General features: G+C 36.6%; 1 protein-coding gene across 1 annotated transcript in view; it reads right to left on the bottom strand.

Annotated features, from left to right (window-relative positions):
* The window catches only part of RP1 (RP1 axonemal microtubule associated), a 179,564-nt gene that overhangs the window by 114,777 nt on the left and 42,696 nt on the right, over window positions 1–22,091 (bottom strand). The window contains exons 16-23 of the mRNA XM_074881345.1: window positions 21,678–21,855; window positions 19,859–19,990; window positions 12,259–12,452; window positions 8,502–8,591; window positions 5,834–5,966; window positions 5,406–5,557; window positions 2,968–3,122; window positions 633–691 (exon numbers count right to left, since the gene is read on the bottom strand). Coding sequence (XP_074737446.1) covers window positions 633–691; window positions 2,968–3,122; window positions 5,406–5,557; window positions 5,834–5,966; window positions 8,502–8,591; window positions 12,259–12,452; window positions 19,859–19,990; window positions 21,678–21,855 — 1,093 coding nt within the window. The remainder of the gene's footprint in view (window positions 1–632; window positions 692–2,967; window positions 3,123–5,405; window positions 5,558–5,833; window positions 5,967–8,501; window positions 8,592–12,258; window positions 12,453–19,858; window positions 19,991–21,677; window positions 21,856–22,091) is intronic.

Raw genomic sequence — 22,091 nt, 5'->3', positions numbered from 1 at the left:
TATATCACCAATAAGCAATAGAAAAATATGAATTTTCAAACAGAGAGAAATTAATATTATGGAAAGAAAAAGACAGAATAAAAAGAAAGCATAAACAAAGTGATTTATTGTTTAATTAAAATGTGAAGTTCAGAGTTTACTAAAATGTTCAGATAGTGTGCTGTAATTAATGTTTTAAAATAAATACAAATGGCAACAAATGTGTAAAGCAATTAGTTCTGAAACAGAAACAGTCTTCATTAAAGACAGAAGACTAGAGCAGAATTTACCATTTGCTTTCTCTTGCATTTTCAGCTGTTGATTTATTTGAAATTCTGCCAAAAAAAAAAAAAGCAGTTAATAAAGGATCTATCCTTTAACATTAAAGAAAAAGTTTGAAAGAAGAGATGAAAAAGACATTCTGTGATTCTATCCCATACAAGCAAACTTTCCTTCTCATTCATTCTCTCATTATTTTCTCACTATCGCCTATGCCCATTATACAATGCAAACACAAAGTGTATTCTCTCAGAAATATAACAAAGGAAGCCGCAAAATGGTTAGCTCTCATATTTAAATTCAACCCAGATTTCTTCAGATGAAAAAATTACAAATTACTGATCTTAATTCCATAAAGTTACAATAAACCTTACCTTGAGGGTACAGCTCAATTTCTGAATGAATTACATCTTGCGACATAAATGGAAGCCACCTAAGTATAAGAAAGAAAATAAGAAAGCAGGTAGGAATCAATTTTTAATCCAGCATATTACTACATAACTGAATGAACCACATGTTATTTTCATACTGAATACATATTACAGCAAAGGGTCTCTACTTCTAAAATTTTAGTATTTGATTTGATAGATGTTAAAGTAGAAATTATTTGACCCAATGAAGAATTTAATTTGTGCAAATGTAAGAGCTGTGGCAGCATAAAATATACCTGTGTCATATTAAGTGACTCATGTAGCATGACTGCACTTATTTGTATAGATAAACAGAAGAATATGGCAGAGAAATTTTTTTTCAGTACTATAGATTGAGTGGTATGTATAATTTGTACATATCTATTGCATTATTTCTTAAAGTTCGGTGCTAAAAACAAAGGTGGAACCAAATACTGCTCTTCCTTATTCTCCTACAAATTGAGGACTGATAGATGAGTCTGAAAAGGTACAAATTAAGGCAAATACTAGTTAGGTTTCTTAGTCATGTTACTCTAGGGTACAGATAATTTTGAAACCTTTTCATTCAGAACATGGATTCCTAACTCTTTTAGCTCCCTCCTGCTTGGTAAAAAATCAGCTGGTTTTCTACAGGGGGACAAAAAAAATCAGCAAGTTTCTGGGCTGTTGTTTTTTATTTCCTCAATCCACTTCCATGGACTCTCCAGGAATGCCCTAAATCATTTGGTCTCCTATGAAGCCTGTTGGGAATCCAGTATAAACTGGGCAAGGTGAGTCCAGAGCAGCTTTTGAAGTTTCCTTGGTTTTGTCTTGAAAACATTATCAGGCCAATTCATATAAGAACTAGTCCCTAAGATATAAATTTTGTCTTACTAGACAACTAGTTACTTATATTGCTTCTGCTAAAACCTGACCAAACAGGTATCTTCTGCAGTCCTAAATGCTAAACAGTATCAGTTTGTAACTAACAAATACTGCATGGTTGAAATCTGAGAGCTGTTGGATGTTCAGAAACTAACATCAGATTTTTGAGTCACATAAAATGCTTATGTTTCCTTGCCTAAATGAGAAAAAATACAGCATTTTGTTCATCCCCTAGATCATAAAATGTAAAATAAAGCTGTAAGGCTGAAGATTAATAAATTAGAGAGATTTCTGAAGAGCAAAAACTTCCCCCCCATCCTTGAATATAGCACAGTTTCAGCTTTACATTTTGGTCAAAGTGGAAGTTACCCCTGACCCCCACCACTGACCTATTTTAACTCTTTTTCAGTGACAGTGTTTCCTTGTAGAAAAGTTAGGAATGAAAAAAAAAAAAACTTTGTTTCTTCTTGACAGTGTCTTTCACTGAAAATTCTTGCTGCAACATGCCCTGACATGCATTGTGCCTAAGCTGTGTTGCCCTGACATGCATCGTCCCTGAGCTGTGTTGCCCACCGGAGAACAGCCAGGACACAGAGTTGATTTTTCACAACTGAGGTAGGCAGCTGGCCTGTTTTCTCTGTAGAACTTCCATTAGGAAATTTTACCTATTTCTTTTAGAAAGGTAGCAACCACAGCTAGCAAAAACGATCTGCATCCAAATCTACTCCAGAGGAATCCTCAGTCTTGTACTACTTTCTAAAAACGTGCTACTGATTGAAGAAAGATTTCAGTTTATCAAGGTGAGAGAGCATCTTTATTCCTGTTTTTGAGGATGTGACACCAAGAGTTGCAAGAAGCTATTCAAAGTCAGGTAAAAAAATTCATAAAAATCTAGACAAAATAACTAGGCATCCTGCATTTATTAAATATTATAAATTAAATATTATTAATTCTAGTACCTTGTCACATTGTTTATCTACACTTCCTTCATTTCACTCGAATGACCTCTGGGCATCACATTTGTCTCTCTAGCAGTGCTGCTGTTCATAAAGAGAGTGAATGCTACTTCTGGATGGCAAATATGTTCTCTTTCCCATGTAGAAATACACTTAATTTAGAACCTTTTTGTGTGCTTTATCTTTCCTTCCTCAATAGGTAAGTCATACTTATAGCACTGATTTTTGCGTGATAAGGCTGCACTGTACAATCTAGTAAAACAGCCATAATATAAGCATTTAACCTTTGCTATGGACCATACAGCATATTAACTCAAGCAATCTGTTCTGAAACAACACACTCTGGATTTTACAAAACTGCAAAATAATCTAAATTTGTTTCCCTGAAAAATTCATATTTAGTGCATTGGTGTGATTGGCATAATACTGTTAGTGACACATATTTAAGAATATTTAAGAATTTGGTGTTTAAAAACTACCTTCCACAATTGAAAACATATTCCAAGTTGTTCTCGGCTTCTCTGACAATGACTTTATCACAGTACCAATACTGGGACTTGGCATTAGCCTCACAGCGCAACAGCACCTTCTGCAGTTTTCCAAGAGACACAGCTTCCACTTCAAAAGCACTGACCTAGAGACAGAGGAGACAGCACTCCACAATTTGCCACCACCAAAATCAGTCTGAAAGTTGAAGTATTTTAAAAGCCTGATTAACTCCCACAGTGTACAAAGACTCCCATTGTTTTTAATGACAGCTGGACTGTATTCAGAGTGTTTGGATCTAAAAAGTTAAATGTCTTTTGATTATGTATCAGCGTAAATGAGAAAACACAACTAAAATCAGACTGCAGTAATAATCCCAAATAAATTGGGTTGTCAGCCATCATTCAAAACACTGCACACAACCCTTCACTATTGTTTCAATACCTCGCCATTTACAATTACTCTTCTCTAGGTAAGAACGGGTTAAAGCTATTATTTACTTTGTTGCTATTCATTGAAGATACAGACTTTCTCATCCTTTTCTCTTTTTGGTCTCACCTCCTCTATTTACATTTTATTCTGCTGGAAGAGACTGAAATCTGACATGCCACTTTCCCCTTGTTATTCATTTAGGCTTGAGCTTACAGTTGGCAAAGCTTGTTTTCATAGGAGCATGAAGCTGATCAGGTTAAAGGTTCAGGTTGGTAATTTTCCGTCACAGTAAAAAGCATATAGCTCTCTCTCTCTAAATGTAACGGTCCAGGTCACACTTCTCAGTAAAAGGAAAATGAAGGAAAGAACTACACTGGAAAATTCATATCTGTAAATTTCTCAGTCCTTAGCAAATGGCAGAATTGAGACTGCCTGTGTGACTTTAGTTCTCCCTTGTGTATATGTAATATATGAACACAAGCTATTCTCTCCGAAGGATCCCTGCCTCAAATTGTGCACAGGCAGGACTGCAGCTTTTTAACACTTCTTTTTATCTTCATTACCATGATGACTCTATGCATTATTTACTGCAACCACCCAAACAGTTCAGTGAAGCAGAACTGATTTCCCCAGTGACTTCACTTTTGCACTTTTTCCGTAGTGCCCCAGTTTTACACACACACTGAAATCTGTTTTTCAAAAGGCCATCTGCATAATATTCCATTTTACCTATATAGTTAAAGCACAGAGATTATTGCCAAAGCTGACAAAAATGCAAAATAGTTTGGGTGCTTAACTGAAAAAGAGAGGGGTTAATTTACCGGCATATTTAGCATTTCAAAGAGCTTACTAGGTGCAGAGCAGAATTCTCTTTGAACAAACCTCAGTTACAGCTATGGTTGCTCAGAAAATTAAACTGGTTATGCAGCAAAACCGAAGCATATAAAAAGTGGTCACTCAAGGAAGCTTTACTTTAAGTGATTTGCCCAATATCATGTAGAATATCTGTGCCAGGGATAAAATCAAGTTGTTTGAGTCAGCACTCAACTGCCTCTGTTATTAAATTATACATCCCAGGCCCTGCTCTGCTGCTCCGTACAATCCACTGTCTTGTCCAACCATTTCCATAACAAAGCACACTTTGAACCATCCCCTTTAGCCCCTGTATAAATAATATGCTGAATTTACTATCAGTCTGCCTAGAATAATTCCCCCAGAAAACTCCACTTAAATTCTGAATTTCAATTTGAATAGAACTTTATATCTCATACATTAGTAATGGTGTAAAATATCTATTTTAAAATAGTACAGATACCTCTGAAGTTTCCCAATGGGTTATTGCCACGCTTAGCATTTTAGATATCACTTTTTATTTTGTAATAAAGTGTTCTACTAACAGCTTGATACCATTTGTTAGACATACAAGTGTTAATTCTCAATAGCTCACAAAGGAAGAACAGGCTTAATAGAAGGTCATAAGAAGGCTAGTGGCAGAACTAAGATTAAATTCAGTAGTTCCTAAAATTCAACCATACGCTACTGCAGAAAATTAGGATGATGTATATTTTACTTATGGAGGAGATAGGAGGTAATTGAAAGGAAAGTGAATTTATATCTGCCCTGTATTAATCATAATAATATGCTGTTATACATTAAAATACATAACAAACAGTCCTGCTAAGATCTGAAATCACAGAACAATTTCTGTGCACTTATTTGGAGCCAGCTCTAACTCATTATACCTCAACAGAATATGTTTTAAATTCATAGGCAGCTCTTCTCATCATCCTAGGGGGGTTCTTCATATCATTTTTTCTTCCCCTTTTCCTGCCTGTGTTTTCACTCATTCCAGTCATTCCTGGATCAGTAAAAAATTATTTTCCTTAGCTCTTAAAAATTATTTTGCTAAACCTCTGTGATCTTTTTTATTAGGAAGTTGTTAAGACCTGTAGGAGTTAGTTATATTTATATGGCTAAGCAAACTGATTTTCAGACTTACCATTCCTTTCTGAAATGTCACTGGTATTCCAGATTTATGCAGAAGTCTTAGACCAGAATCTCCTCTTTTTCCATAGATACACAGATAAACTGCAGAATCTGTATCAGCTTGCTCCAAGTCACCAGTGTAGACATAAACATGGTATAAAACAACTTCCAAAAATAACCAAAAGAAGAAAATCCAAGTTATGTGTAATCACAGTTCATTTTACTCACTATTCTAGCTTAGTGGAAACAATGCCAGCAACTTTGATTTGCAATTAATTTTCTGGAATATATTCTCCAGAAATCAGTCTAACTATCTGTTTTTAAGATTGCTAAAACCACATTTATGAATGTAAAGCAAATGAAATATAATTCAGATTACATTCATACTGAAAACCAGGCAACCGATATATATGTGACTGTGCAACTGAAGTACACACATACTTGGGTAGATAGGTTTTCCAGCTTCCACTACTGGAAGTTCACAGAGAAAATCTCTGTCATCACGATTCTTTGACAACCATGTGTTTGCTGGAAAATTCTGTGTTTTCTTGCTCTTTAGATGTTGCAGTGTCACCTAGAGAAGAAGCAATTCCAACTATGACTCAGTTCACTCTTTCCAGTGCTTTGCTTCTCAAGAACAAAACATATTTTTCTACATCTTTTCTTCTATCTCAGAAAACAATAACATGATCAGTAAATATGACATACAAAATTTCAGTATGAAAACATTTTTATTTTGGCCACTACTTGGCAACGTGACTCTTCACTAGAGAGGATCTTTATTCACACTCGTAGTATTGCAGGTGAAACTGCCAGCCTCTATTCTTTGAATATGCCTTGGACTTTAAAACAAAACCATAATTGAAATTTCCTTTTTTGCCATAAGAAATGTCACTAATTCTGATCTCTGTCAGTGAACCACCTCTATCTAACACTGTTTGGAGTACTGAAGACTGAAAACTTTCTGATAAGTGAGGTTAGGTTAGACTGAGCTTTTAGAAAATGTGGCGAGATTGGCATGTTTTTATATTAAAATGAAAACAGAATGAAACTTATCATCTATATCCTTCTGAACTTTGGCAAGGAGAGGATATGTTGAAATACTAAAACAATTTGTATGGACCTGCTGGAGTGAGTCCAGAGGACGGCCACGAAGCTGATCAGGGGGCTGGAGCACCTCCCCTGTGAGGACAGGCTGAGAGAGCTGGGGTTGTTCAGCCTGGAGAAGAGAAGGCTCTGGGGAGATCTTATAGCGGCCTTCCAGTACTTAAAGGGGGCCTACAGGAAAGATGGGGAGGGACTCTTGATCAGGGAGTGTAGTGATAGGATGAAGTGTAATGGTTTTAAACTGAAAGGGGGTAGATTTAGATTAGATATAAGGAAGAAATTCTTTACCCTATGAGGGTGGTGAGATGCTGGAACAGGTTACCCAGAGAGGTTGTGGCTGCCCCCTCCCTGGAAGTGTTCAAGGCCAGGTTGGATGGGGCTTTGAGCAACCTGGTCTAGTGGAAGGTGTCCCTGCCCATGGCATGGGGGCTGGAACTAGGTGATCTTTAAGGTCACTTCCAACCCAAACAATTCTATGTTTCTATGATTATATTTGGTTCTTCTACAGCAGAACAAAAGATAACCTGGGTAACAGCACCCTCTATTTATTCCTCTGAAGAGAGTTAGAATTCAAATTCTCAAGTTTTTTGCCACTGTACCTTATGATTGCTGTCTTACTTTTTCCTGTAACTAAAGCAGTCTGTCCTTTCTTTTATGCAAGCAGTTTTTCTTGGTCTTGAATTATAACAATTATAACAGTTTTTTTCCATAGACCTTCATAGTGTCAAAAAAATATCTTTCTGCAGTTGTGTTTTGAATGTGCATATAGTATGCATAAGCCTTGCAAACATAATTATGAAAACAAGTATTCACACTCAAATTCTAACACTTAGGAAATCAGGACAATATTTATCTCACTTTTCCAATAAAGTACTATTTTAAGTAAAATAAACACTTCTTTTAACACCAAAGCATGTATTTATTCTAACATGAAATACTTCTGTAGCAGTGATTCTTAATCTTTAATGTTTATTGGCAGAGCTCCCCCTGCTGATTCATAACAATCCCGAATATTAACTGCTTTGTCAGAAAAACACAGCTTTCAAACTGTTTTTTTTTGTTTCTGTGAAAAGAAATATTTGAAATCCGAGGGTTACCCTATGAAATTTGGACCAAAATATTAATAAAATACTTTGTAACCACAAAGATGGAAAGTAAGATTCCTGTAACCATGTGAGTAACTGAAATATTTATCCTTACATTCAGTTTTGGTACAGTTACAGTTAAGGCCTTTGGGTTAATGTCAAAATCTCTTATTACTGTGTAATTCTGGTTGTCTAAATCAGACTTTCTAAGATTAATTAAAGGCTGAAGGATAAGCTTCTGTCTTTTACAGATTCAAAATAAGAAAGAGAAGACAAATACTTATGTGCAATTCTGAAATAAACCTTACATGAGGGTCAGTGTTATCAAGAATTTAGTATGAATTTAATCTGCTGAACATCCCTAAATATCATGAGAAACACAGTTAAAACAGAAGCAGAAAACAAGAATTCATTCACCAAATTGAAAAAAACAGCAGTTTCTTTTTCTCTGAAAATGGTTGTAATTGTGAGCTATGTTTGGGCCAATTAGGACTAGCCTACTCTTAAGCAAACTTTGTTCATTCTTCACATGTACTCATCACGGGATAATTGTTGCTCCATCATTTTCAATTTTTCATAGCTGGAATTTATATCTAGAATCTCCCTAACACAAACTGAGGAATACAGTCAAGTTTTCAGAAAGCAAAACTTGGTAGAATCCATCAATACACTAAAATTGGTATCCATGAACTACATGAATTAGGATAACTGCAAGATAATGCTACTTATTTCCAGCTCTCAGGAGATGAACTGTATCAGCGCTTTTGTCATTCCTAAAGCAACCTAAGAAGACAAAGCAATAAGAACATATCACAATCAGCATTTTTTGATTTATGAAGCTGTGGCTTCATGAAAAGATGGGCTTTTGGTTCATATAAAAATTAAAGCACAAAAAAATCACCATAAAAAAATCTCACCCTTTGTAAGTGCCACTCTGATTGTTCAGTCAGTAATTCATCAAGTTCAATTCTTATTTTGTAGATATTCCCAATGCTTTTTATTTTAACCTGAATAAAGCCAGAACAACGTAACATATAAATACAGATAAAAATATGTATAACTTATACTTTAAACTTGTGTGGTAGAGGCTGCATGCTGATTAAGTAAGGCCATGCCTTTCAAACTAACACTGTATCCAATTTGTGATTAAAAGGCATTTCAGTCTGTCTCCCACACATACAGAAGAAGCAGTATCCTAATGGCAAGCACAGGCCTATGAATTCTGTGCTTAAAACTGTGACAGCCTTCAGGACATCTTGCAAAAAAACCCCAAACTTTAAACATTTCCCTTCCTGTATTTTCAATCATCACATGTGAAATAACTCAAAAAATACAGTTATCATTTATGCACATTTTGCCATTGATTCAATTTGAGCTATATTTCTGGAAAAAATATAGCTATATCACATGTGGAAAAAAATCAATTATACATAAAACTGCATCTTTATCTTCACAATTGGTTCCACATTTCTCTGAACCACTGCAGTATCTGAGTATACAGGAACAGCGCTCAACCTTTGATTGGCAGATTTTGGATTACGGGATCCAGAAAAGAGACTGTTTCTGTTTTGTCTAAGCAGATTTCTGTCTGAGCCCCGGTTTGACAAGATTATAGTCTAGTGAAATCACAATGCTTGCCAGAGAAATGATATGGCAGATATTTGAACTCTTCAAAGTTTGGAAAGTAAAAAAAAAGCTGATGGGGGCCATTCATGAGAGAAATGTGGAATAAAAAATTAAATCCACTAAATCACAGGTCACAAATCTTTCATAATGCAGCAGAGCAACATGACTATAAACTCTAGTATGTCAAAGTGAAGGATATAAAACTTTTGGAGACTTTCTTTAAATTTACAAAAGCCAGCAGAACATCTGCAAAACTTTGATACTACCTTTGCTTTCTGACTATGATTTGCATTCATTTGCGCTTTCAAGCATTATACATGCTCTCATGAAATCTACTCTATGCAACCCTATACTATCCCACTTATCTGGGGTTTATTTAAAGTTTAACCATTATTTAAAGTGAGCATAAATCATTTTAGATCATTAGTAAGTACATTATCATATTCCTCAAATAATAATTCTATTAATAAAAGGTTAGTAACAGCCTATTCCAATCCATCATTTAAATCCAAAAAAGCTATTTACACTGTACAAAAATTATTTTCTTTTCATTCTCTTAGAAACACCTACTAGTGTGTTATCCATTCATTCTTTAATTCATTAATAAAAAGTCCTCTTCTCTTTTCAGAGGTCAGAATTACCTCAGTTTCTGTATCAGCTTTTAGATGTCTGTGCTTTTGTATACAAAACTTTTACATTATAGTCACAGTGTTACCATGCTTTAGTCAAAGATTTCTAGAATCAGACAACTTTTACCCTTATTTTCCCTAACATTGAAATGCACTCAGCAAATCACAACGGTTGCTTGAGAAAGAATCTGAGGAATTTGCACCTGTACTTATTATACTGGTATATTTGCTACATCAACCTGCACTTCATTTACAGAATAAATGCTAACTCCAGGCTTGCAACATTGATGTGACAATATGGTTCCTGCCTCTTCCATCAGCTTAAGAAAACAGCTTTGTTCTGTGGAGTCAGATTCTGATATCCTTGCTTATGCTGCATAATATTTCTCTCTCTAAGTAGTCTTCTTAGAGGTAACCTGGAGACTTTGGGATTAAAGCAGTAGTAAAGTAAGGTCATGTACACAGCTTGACTGAAAAAACAACTGTTGTCATTTCCCACATTTCACAAACTAACCACCCTACTTATCAAGTAATATGAGATACTGTCTTCTCATTAACAGAGCTGGTGTTCACTGAATACACAGTGTTGTCATGTTGTCTGTTTATTCTAATGAATCCCTTTTCAGGACTTTGGTTTTTAAAAAAGTTACATGATCATTTCATGTATCAATATAAAACATTAATGTAGTGAACTTTGCAGAATACAAAGAGTGACTTCAGTCTAAAACAAGCAGAGATCTCCTAGAAGAAACCCTCTGGTATCCTTCTTGATTTTTCTCATGCACAGTTTTAGGATTAAACAGAGAGTGAATACTCACATGGGTAAGGTAAGAGAGGAAAGCCCACATATGAATGATTTTTATTTCTCAAGATAGTTCTACATGAATTTTTCATAGTTGTGCATACTGCTGATAAAGTGAAAGGTTAAAGAACCCTGACTCTAAATTGCCTGATTATTACAGGCTTTCAGAAGCTGTTTTCTTCCTAGAACTCCTGGCCAGAGCTATGATTAAGTTGATTATTTTACAGAACAAAATTTGTTATCTTCTGCTCTAGAAAATATCAGTGAAACCATATCAAGCTCAAAGATATAAATGATATAAAAGAAGATGTAATTATTTTTAAGTCTTGCATTCCTATCCTCATTTCAAGACTTATCCTGCTAAATAAGTACAGGATAAAGTTTAAAGGGAAAAAAAGAAGAAAGAGCTCTTACTCATAGGCTTTTTCTTTGTGGATTTATCTATTGCAGACTAAAGAGTGAAAAGCACTTTGGTGACATTTGCTGTTTCATGCCTGAAAGCAATAGTGTCAGCGTGATGTAAAGAATCATACTAACAGCCCCAGGTGCTGAGAGAAAGATTCTGCTCTCTCACAAGATCAATATCCACAGCGCACAGCCATAATGGGCAATATCTATATTAGAGAAGAAAAATTGGTCCATCTCTTAAGAATGTATGGATTAACATTGCAAACATGCCATTACCCAACATTGCTTATAAATTATTCACTAATTAGGAGAACAGGATTCCCCATGGATCAAAATATATAGCTTACATGCTTAGAAAATGCAAATTACAGTTGGTTATCTTCCTGCCTATGCCATATTCATAGACAGTATTATTAATACTATTGACAGTAAAAATCTTGGTTTGTGCCAAGTTTGTATTAGAAGAGTTAGTAAGTGCAGAAAACAATTTGCAAAAAATGTGAAAAATATAACTACTCCTTCAGTTAGCTGAAGATGGCAATGTGTTACATGCATCTGAGACATTTAAGTAAAACAGACATTTTAGCCCCTTTGGTAATTTCCTCTCAGCCTAACTAGACATAAGTTCCTTATTACAATACAGATGGGGTTATTCTTGAATAATAGCAGAACTCTTTGTGTTTTCATGACATGATAACCTGTAGGTTTTATTGGGCTCTTAGTAATTCCATAGGTAAAGCTTCTGACATTTCAGCTATTTATCATATGGCAGCTTAAAAAATGGTTTTCTTCCTTAACTGAAACAGTTCCACAGCATACATTTTATAGTATGCTTTGAAAACTGTATCTATGAAGATTTCATTACTAAAGATCCCTAAATGATATACAAGTCTTACATCAGACATCGTTTGTTTAGGAGTGGATAGTTTCTAAAGCTACTTTCAAATCAATTACCTTAAAGAAATCAATTCACTCCTGCAGTTGTCCCATTTGAGCTACTATTATGAGGGAGAGGGGGTTAAAAGAAAGAGCATTTCCTCTGTTGCTAACTATATGCACCAAGCTGATTTAATGCAGAATTCATAGAGCTTAGATAGAGATTTATTGTATGCAGTAAACATAGGAGAAAAACATTTTTTCTTTTCACATGACAGAATAATCTTTGGAAAGGTACACATTAAAATAATGTTCTTAGCCTTCATTAGCTACCTGAAATTCATCCTCCTGCCAGGGAAGAAACAGTTGCTTTCTGTTGTCCTTGCCAAGAGTTATTGGTCCAGCTACTCCTCTGTCTCCATATATCCAGAGAACGACATTTGCTTCAGTTCCTGCCAGCATTGACACTTTCCATTCATCATCTGAAGGAAGGGGACACTCACCACCTTGGGAATTTCTCATTTCCTCTGTGAAATACAGAACATTAGTGGGAGATGAAAATCGACATGAAACTGCCAGTCGCTGTTGTAACTTCAGCACATAAGGAGACCATAACAGAGAGGGGACTGTATTTTTTCATGGCAAGGGAGATAGTCTGAAAAGATTGATTTATGTTTCTTGTCTAGACCAAAATGTACTGATTAGTTGAGCTACAAGAATCAACTGGAAAAGAACAAGTATTTCTCACATGCACTTATTCTTTTTACATATTCTGGTGTAGGGTAAGGATGCTATGATGCAGAACTATGGCCATTAAATTGACATTTCTAGTTCCTTAGCCTGACATTTAGAAATGAGTAGAATTACTTGTAAAAACTCCTCTAATGCCTTGTGTTGGGACATAATTAGCAGAATCACATGTCTGAGAATAAAGGCAATTTTCATTTCAAATGAAAAAAAATATTCAGGAAATTAACTTTCTTCAAGTTGAATATTAATTAAGTACTGTAAAATACTCAAAAAAGAGCACAATATATCCATGCCCAACCATTCTTATGCATACAGTGCCAGCATCTGGGCTAAGGCAGGTTCTGCATGAATGACACAATAGCAGCACAATCCACTTTATGAATAAATTTCACAGCTTTAATGACTGAGCAAATATAATTTTGGAAAACATATATTCCACTTTAGAATAGCACCTAGTGATCTTTCATCTACCCTTAAGAGAAAAAAAATATATATAAAAAAATATATCCAAAGATGTCAAATGACACCTCTGCACATGAGATATGAAAAAATAGACTCTCTTCGGATAAAGGAATTTAGTTTTGAGTATTCTAATCAAAGTGGATTTAAAAGACATCAGATATCTGGAACAATACTTTTCAGTAATGGGACCATGAAGTCCTCTTGAAAAGAGGGGGTCCTTGCCCCCAAGAATTTATAATCTGTTCTGACACAAGAGGCAGCTATAAACCCTAAATTTTAAAAGATGAACCAACACATTGTCTATATACCGTGTCCTGCAGGGGTTCCCAAACTGCTCTTCATGAGGCCTTTTCATGTGACTGCAAAGAGACTTTTTAATATGCTAACGATAATTAATATAATCTGTGCTGCAGATTAATTTTCTTTTTGTATCCCCCAGCTCATTTTTCATCCATTAAGTAGCTTTCTATGAACCAAAGTTTTGGAAGCCAGAGGCTCCAAACATGTAATGGACTTCACTTACAATTTTGCAGAATTCATAAACAGTCACTGATACGGATTTGTTGAAGTATTCCCAATGCATCACTATGTATGTTCCTATTGCACTACATACCTTGCTATCAAAGCCCTTTGCTATTTTATTGGTTTGATTAAAATACTGTACTGGGTTTCCCTGGGATGGAGTTTTTCCCTTCACTTATTAAACTGACTTTACCTCAAAGGGAAAAAACAGAAAAAAAAAGTGATGCAAAAGCAATCACTCACCACCATCAGATTGATGCCCAGCTAGTCCCTGAGGAACAACTACTTTGGAAAAACTCCCCTCCAGTTTTATTGCTGAACATGACAATGTATCTCCTTGGTCAGTCAGGGTCAGCTGTCCTGGATGCGTCCCCCCCACCCACACACACAGAGTGCAGTGAGAAACAGAGACGGACTCAGTGCTGTGCAAGCGCTGCTCAGCAACAGCTAAAACATTGGTATGTTATCAACACTGCTTTGCTCACCAGGCTAAAACACAGCACCAGACAGACTGCTATGAAGAAAATTAAGTCCATCCCAGCCAAGGCCAGTACAAATACTAAACAAAATAAAGCAATACCTATGACAGAAATTTGCAAAATTTATCTCACTGTGCTTTGTTGCTGTCATTGAAATATAAGTTTGAAGGCAAAGTGAAAAAGAGTTTTGAATCCTTGAGACTTGCTTCTTAATAAACTTTCATGAAGAACAAATTCCACATCCTGCTGAAACATCGCTGAAGCAAATTGGGTATGTGAAGAAGGATCAGTTCTATACTGAGACATAGTCCTGATCTTCCCTCTAAATTTCCTCAAACGTTAGTTTTATGATACTAAATAAACACCTTTTTTCTTAAAAGTGGTACTCAAAAGGAATTACATAGTTGCTTGAATCATCAGGTTGTCCTATAGGTTAAATCAACATCGTTACTAAAACACGAAACCTGAATTATGATCTACTAGCATTGAACTATTAACTGATGTGAAATAATTGCACGAGGAATTGCAAAGAAATTAGGATCCAGCACAAAGTTCTATAATAAATAAGGACTAACTTCTGGAATCAGTGGAAATTTCAGCCCTGGTAAAGACTAAAATTTGGTTAATCTATTTTTAAGAAATTCAGAACTGTAGTAGTATGGCTGTTAGAGCAGTGCTTCTAACGGTAGTAGTATGACTTTGGAATGGTTATGGTAATTTAGAAATAGGCAATAGTGTCATAATAATCACTGTTATTGTATTCTTCAACATGACTAAGAGCAAGTTATTCTGAAAGAAAAAAGAAAATACACACTCCAGAAATAAAGCAAAAGGCAAACATCTTACATTTACCTGAATAAAAACTTAATTACACTTGTCTTTCAGTGACTAAACTAACAGAACTATAGCAAAGTAGTTGCTTTGGCATAATAAATATTTTTGAGAACTTGACTATATAACTTTCTGTAACTGTAGTTACCCAGCTCCTCACCTGTAACTGAAAGCTAGAGTTGCTTCCAGCTATCTAAAACCACATCTTTCTTGCAGCAAAGAGATGAAAATTTTCACAAAATACACAGGTATTCAAGAAGCATAAGGAAGCCCAGGCTGCTCCATATGCTTAGCACAAGAATTCCAAGCCTGGGCTGTTGCTGCCCAAAGCAGCTACTGCAGCCTCAAACTACCACCTCTTGAAAACGATTACAATGCACAAACAATTCACAGGCTTGGAATGCTTTTTGCTTCATAATTTACTGGTCCTTCTTACAAATAGAAATCAGTGGGATTGATTTGCTACAGGCTAAAAATATTCCAGTCTGAAAAGATGATTTGATGGTTACCGTGCATTAGTCATGGGACATTACACAGTTCATGACACCATGCTGTAAATCTATGGTGACAAAAATTCATTCTGATAGGTCTGCATGAGAATGATGATGTCACAATCCTTCACACAGTTGTATAAAAATAGCTTTAATTTTTATTTACTTATCCTAAATCTAAAGCAAAACAAAAATTATCTTGTCCCAGAAGATCATATGATTAGGTCTTTTGAAATGAACCATCAGAAAAATTAATCTCTAGAGCACAAACTTGGAAATAAAGTTGATGCATTTTTATTACAACTTTTTATATCACCATTTCCAGTGTAAACCAAATGGAAATGAGATCGGATTTTATTTGTATCTTATTTTCTCTTTTAAGTAAAATATACTAAAAATTAATAGTAACTAACAGTATTTCAGGCATATAGGAAAGGAACGTGGGGGGTATAGAAGTCATTTCTCAGAGACACAATTTTTTAATACCAAACCACAAATATGTTCCCAACATCACAGACTGATCCAGGAAACTATACACGTGTCAGTCTGACCTTGGTGCCAGGGAAGGTCATGGAGCAGGTCATCTCAGGTGCCATTAAAAGTCATATAATGGACAACCAGATGATCAGGCCTAGTCAGCATGGGTTTATGAAAGGCAGGTCCTGCCTGACAAACCTGATCTCCTTCTACGACAGGGTGACCCGCTTATTAGATGAGGGAAAGGCTGTGGATGTTGTCTACCTTGACTTCAGTAAGGCCTCTGACACCATTTCCCACAGCATTCTCCTGGCAAAACTGGCTGCTCGCAGCTTGGATGGGCACACGCTTTGCTGGGTAAAAAACTGTTTGGATGGCCGGGCCCAAAGAGTTGTGGTGAACGGAGTTAAATCCAGTTGGCAACCAGTCACAAGTGGTGTCCCCCAGGGCTCAGTTTTGGGGCCACTCCTGTTTAACATCTTTATTGATGATCTAGATGAGGGGGTCGAGTGCACCCTCAGTAAGTTTGCAGATGACACCAAGTTGGGTGGGACTGTTGATCTGCTCGAGGGTAGGGAGACTCTGCAGAGAGATCTGGACAGGCTGGAGCGATGGGCTAAGGCCAACTGGAAGAGCTTCAATAAGGCCAAATGCCGGGTGCTGCACTTGGGCCACAACAACCCCCAGCAGCGCTACAGGCTTGGGGAGCAGTGGCTGGAGAGCTGCCAGTCAGAGAGGGACCTGGGGGTATTGATTGACAGCCGGCTGAACATGAGCCAGCAGTGTGCCCAGGTGGCCAAGAAGGCCAATGGCATCCTGGCTTGTATCAGAAATAGCGTGGCCAGCAGGGACAGGGAAGTGATCTTACCCCTGTACTCGGCACTGGTGAGGCTGCACCTCGATGACTGTGTTCAGTTTTGGGCCCCTCACTACAAAAAGGACACTGAATCACTTGAGCGTGTCCAAAGAAGGACAACGAAGCTGGTGAAGGGTCTGGAGCACATGTCTTATGAGGAGTGGCTGAGGGAACTGGGGTTGTTTAGTCTGGAGAAGAGGAGGCTGAGGGGAGACCTCATCGCCCTCTACAGCTGCCTGAAAGGAGGGTGCAGAGAGCTGGGGATGAGTCTCTTTAACCAAGTAACAAGTGATAGGACAAGAGGGAATGGCCTCAAATTGCGCCAGGGAAGGTTTAGACTGGATATTAGGAAGCATTTCTTTACAGAACAGGTTGTTAGGCATTGGAATGGGCTGCCCAGGGAGGTGGTGGAGTCCCCATTGCTGGAGGTGTTTAAGAGTTGCGTTGACATAGCGCTTAGGGATATGGCGTAGTTGGGAACTGTCAGTGTTAGGTCAATGGTTGGACTGGATGATCTTCAAGGTCTTTTCCAACCTAGATGATTCTGTGATTCTGTGACTGTGTCTGTGTGATGAAAGCTAATAAAATCTCTCCCTTCCTTTCACTGGCACACACAGGCATATTTTCACCACTGAAATTTAAACATGGTTTGGGAAACATAAGGAACAAGCTAAGAGGAAATCTCTAGTACCAAGTCATTTGGGAAATGCCATAAGATTCTTGCATGCTTGCTAGCTGATACATAATAGGACACAAGTCTATATTTTCAGCAAGGCTGTTGATTTTGGCTTGCTTTTCCAACTAGTAACAGAAGAGTAAAAAGGAGTTTAAAAACTCCCACAATTTTTGGTTTGAGTTTTTAGTGCTTTCTGCTTCATCTCCTTTATCCCTAGACTCTGTGGTCCTCTAACCATATATATATTTCCCTCTGGTTTGGGCAGCACATTTGATCAGTCTTGAGTCTGTAACGTGGTGTCTTGCATGCATTTTAGCTGACTTGTCTCTGACACTCACTCTAATATCTCCATCCTGTGAACTACTACGTAGAAGCTGGGAACTAGCATCACCCTTGCACAGTGAAAGAAGTTTCTTGAGGAACAGAGAACTCACATTGCAAAATGAGAAGCCCCAATTGCTGTAGCACAGTTTTCATTTTAATTAATCCTAAATCAATTATTTGTGAAAACAACCACCAAAACACAGCTACTGATTAGCAGACACAGACATAAAAAGATGGCCTGGTCAGTCTAAGGGTTAATCTGCTCTGAGTTTAGATGCTAAGCATATTGCTGGATTGTACACTCAACACAAACATCACCCTTTTTTGAATGTTAACTGGGAGTGAAAAAAGCAAATGAGTATTTAATGAATACCAGTTTAAAAATTGTCTCAGCTCTACATGTCAAAAGTCAGTTACCTTTAAAGTATTCTGAGTGAAAATATCTTACTAAAAATTAGCATTTTCTTTGAAGGACAGAGTAACTTTGATATTTCTATTCATTTTGCATAAGCAGAGTCCACATTTATGAATGTCAGAAGTACTTCTTACAAAGCGTTATAGACTCTATGTAACCAATTTCACGGCAGATATTGCTTCTATAAAAGGATCCTTTGTATCCAACCCTAAAAAAATCCAGCTTCTTTGAAAACAGGTTTGATGGCTTGTGTATTGTTGCCATGGGTTTCAAATACAACATATCTCACCAGTTGCTGACAACTCACAACACTGGGAAGGCTTTATGACACAATGATACAACATGAAGTCTGATAGATTAGAACTGCAAAGTGAGTGTTTTAAGCTAAGAATAGAAACAACATTGCCAGAAACAATTAACAGTAATTAATAATAATCCACACCTATGCCTTGAATTTAACCAGGATACTTTGGTTCAACTGTATTTATTTAAAATCCTTCCTGATACTTCATATTATACTCTATGAACAAGTATGCCATATTTGATGTCTTGTTCACATTGCCAGACTTTTCATGTACACTTTGAAATAGTAGTCTGAGGACCAAGCTCAAAACCAAATCAGCAACCCACCTGAATTATTTCCTTCATTAATGCCTTTGGAGCTACCTCTAGCTGACTAACCAAGTCTCCCATAGTGGAAGCTCTAATATAATCATGTCTTTAAAGCTCACTCAAGATAACAGATATTTTTCCACCATGTGAATATGCCTCAATTTGCTGTGTGGAGCTCAGTAGTTTCCATTTATCCCATCTGCTTTTCATGGTGATGTGAAAGAATTCAGGCTGTGCAGACAGGGTCCTTGGATGCATTGAAATAAAAGAGAGTCAGGAAGCAAACATGATCATCCTGACTCCTTGAGGGATGTATCATTCCCTGTCTTGTTTAGTTCCTCAGCCATACCTTCTTTGGTTACTAGGACGCTGAACATTCCTGTAAAATTTTTGAGTTGGGGAAATCATTGCCTTACACCATTTATGCAACTTCTGTAGCTAAACAAGGAAGTGGTTGTTTATTCTAGTAAAACATGTCTGGTAGACTATCACTTCAGGAGCATGACCAGAACATTGTTTATCTGTCCCTACCTGTCTGGTAGACTATCACTTCAGGAGCATGACCAGAACATTGTTTATCTGTCCCTACCTGCCTAAACATAGGTATAAAGCCAGCATGCAGTGCACCAAAACCTTACTCTTTCCCCCAGTGAATCATAAAGCAGAAAACATAGATGTGAGAAAGCATAAATGAGAAATATTCCATTACTTTCAGTGAGCTTTGGACTGTAGTATATCAGTCTCTTAATTTCCACAGAAATAGTCCTTAAGATAGGTGCTTAGTTACTTTTTTTTTAAAAAAAGTTAGTGAAATTATTCAACAGTTACATGCTTGTTGCCTTATCAATAAATGACATTCCAATACTCTTTTAAAAAACAACAACCAATAATGTGTTTTAAGGTGCATGTATGCATGCATAAGTCAATAGTCTAGGAAAGTTATTCATTGTCCTTCCTGAGGCAGGTCACTGCAAAGGTGCATGGAGGGCAGACATAACACAACACTATATCACAACTAGTTTGTGAAGTGCTGCTTACTTGAGGGTGGAAGAGTTGAATGGCTTTGAGATACTGGCTTCTGGGCTTTTGCTGGTTGGAGTTGAGATTCTCTGAAGTCTTTCTTCTCTTGATTGAGTGCTGCAGATGTTCCCATAAGCTCTTCCCGGCCAACTAAACCAATGAAATGTAAATTCTGTCACTAGCTACAAATCATTTGCTTTTTCTTGCTCAGAAGCTTCCCATATGTTAAGTGACAAACACTAATAACAGATCTCACAACCATTCAACACAGTGGACACCAAAATCTTTTCTCTATGTATTGCACAGTCACTAGCTATTATTAGCTTTTATTGTTAGCAGCATGCCACAAAAAGTGGGGAAAAAAAATGGCATACCAAGAACACTCCATTTACTATTTTGAAAATCTAAGTAACAATTTAGCATTGTTGTATGAATAAAATGACTGGTTAAAATGTAGTTTTCTCCAAGATAAGCTTCTCCACCCCCATGATATTTCCTTTCTTAAGGGTGGGAATACTGAAATGAAAACTGCTAGAGGCCATTTCTGATAATACGAAGTGGCAAACAGACAATCTTGGTTGCTCTCATAGAAGATATTAGATCCTTTTATGTTCCTTTTACTGAGTAACAAGGATTCAGGACAACTCAAGCCTGTAACAAAATAACATTTTATTTTAATGGCATCAGTAAGCCCTGCTTTGTTGAGAATTTCCAGTGAAAGCCCTGCTCTTCCAAAAAGTAACAAAGGAAAATACTTTCCTCATTTCTACAAGGACACAGTGACTGAAATATTCTTGTCACCTTGTAGCAAGTAGGAACTGAATGGTAGGGATGCCATTACCATGACTTTCATAATGCTTCTGTATGTCTCGGTCACAATATATATATAGAATAATTAATAATAAGACTGGTTGTATGCTTTGATACTTTCCCTTTGCTGGTCAAAGCATTCAAGATGACCCTGTTCTGCTTGTGTCTGGCAAAAATCTGACCAAATTCTCAATTTCAAACTGATGGCCAGTTTAGCATTTTCATGTCACGTTTAATTTCTTGATCTCTGTGACTATGTCCACCAGATAAGAATACAAGTATTGTAATTCCACTGTGTTCTGCAGCTGTAATCCAAGTCAGCTGGATATGTGTGGTAACCAATTGTTCACCAAATTAAAAACTTCTTTCTGAAGGAGAAGAGACAAGCAGACAGTCCAATGACAGTGATCCAGAGTGTGCTGAGAGTTAATTTCTGAGTCCTGGCTAGTTGACTAGAACAGGTCAGCTCCCTAGAGAAGGAGCTTTCTGACTGCAATAGCTCTCAAACCTGACTATGGAACAGAAGAATCACATAATCAATATACTAATGGGGGAAGTACAATGTATTTCGCACCATTAAAAAAGAAACTGAACACTGTCAAACAGGCCCTCGCTAAAGTCTGCTGCTTTCCCTGTAAAATCTGGAAAGACTGTGGAATAGTTGACAGCAAGACAACATCTCCCAGGCTTCCATTATCTGTGGCCAGAATGAGGAATAGACTCAGGAAGACAACTCCATCTCTAACTTGTCACCTGTTTTGACTCTTATGCTCAAAAGTTTGTTTGTTCAATAAAAAAATAGATTTCTTCTGCATCATTTATTGTTATAAAAAGAAAGAAATGAAGACAAATTAACTAGCTACATAGGACAAATTAAGTGTGGGTACCATGAACTTTTCACCTTTAAAATTACTGAAACACAATAAAGAAAACTGTGCTAATCTACATTTTAGACTTTTGCTTTGAATTTGTCATTTAGAAACACTAATCACTAACACTTACTGTAGAATATTAAGAAATTACATACATTTGACGACCTGTGGGTAGAAAAAAATGTTTCTTTCTCCAGTGTTAATGACTGGCTTAGTCTGGCCATCTGGCAGGAGACCAACATATATCCCTTTATTTCGCACTGATTCTAGACTTACAGATCCAGTTTCCAAATTCTTCTCAATTTTAAAGTGACAGTATTCATCACCTGTGCCCTAGGAAATTGAAGACAGAAATGTGAATTCAGCAATTGATTTGACGTAGCTAGGCAAGTTGGATGTTTCTTAAGGCTTCATTATTAGCAACTTTTAATAACATTTCAGTTTAACTTTAGGTTCTTCACAATGTCCTACATTATTACACACACACATATATATATACATATCTTGGCCTTGCTTATTCCTTTGTGAACAGAAAGATTGATCACATAATTTAAGTGAAAGATCACATA

Source organism: Strix uralensis, chromosome 1 (assembly GCF_047716275.1).
Source record: "Strix uralensis isolate ZFMK-TIS-50842 chromosome 1, bStrUra1, whole genome shotgun sequence".
Lineage (NCBI taxonomy): Eukaryota > Metazoa > Chordata > Aves > Strigiformes > Strigidae > Strix > Strix uralensis.
Note: the sequence above shows the minus strand (reverse complement) of the source record. Positions and strands in the feature narration are given on the sequence as shown.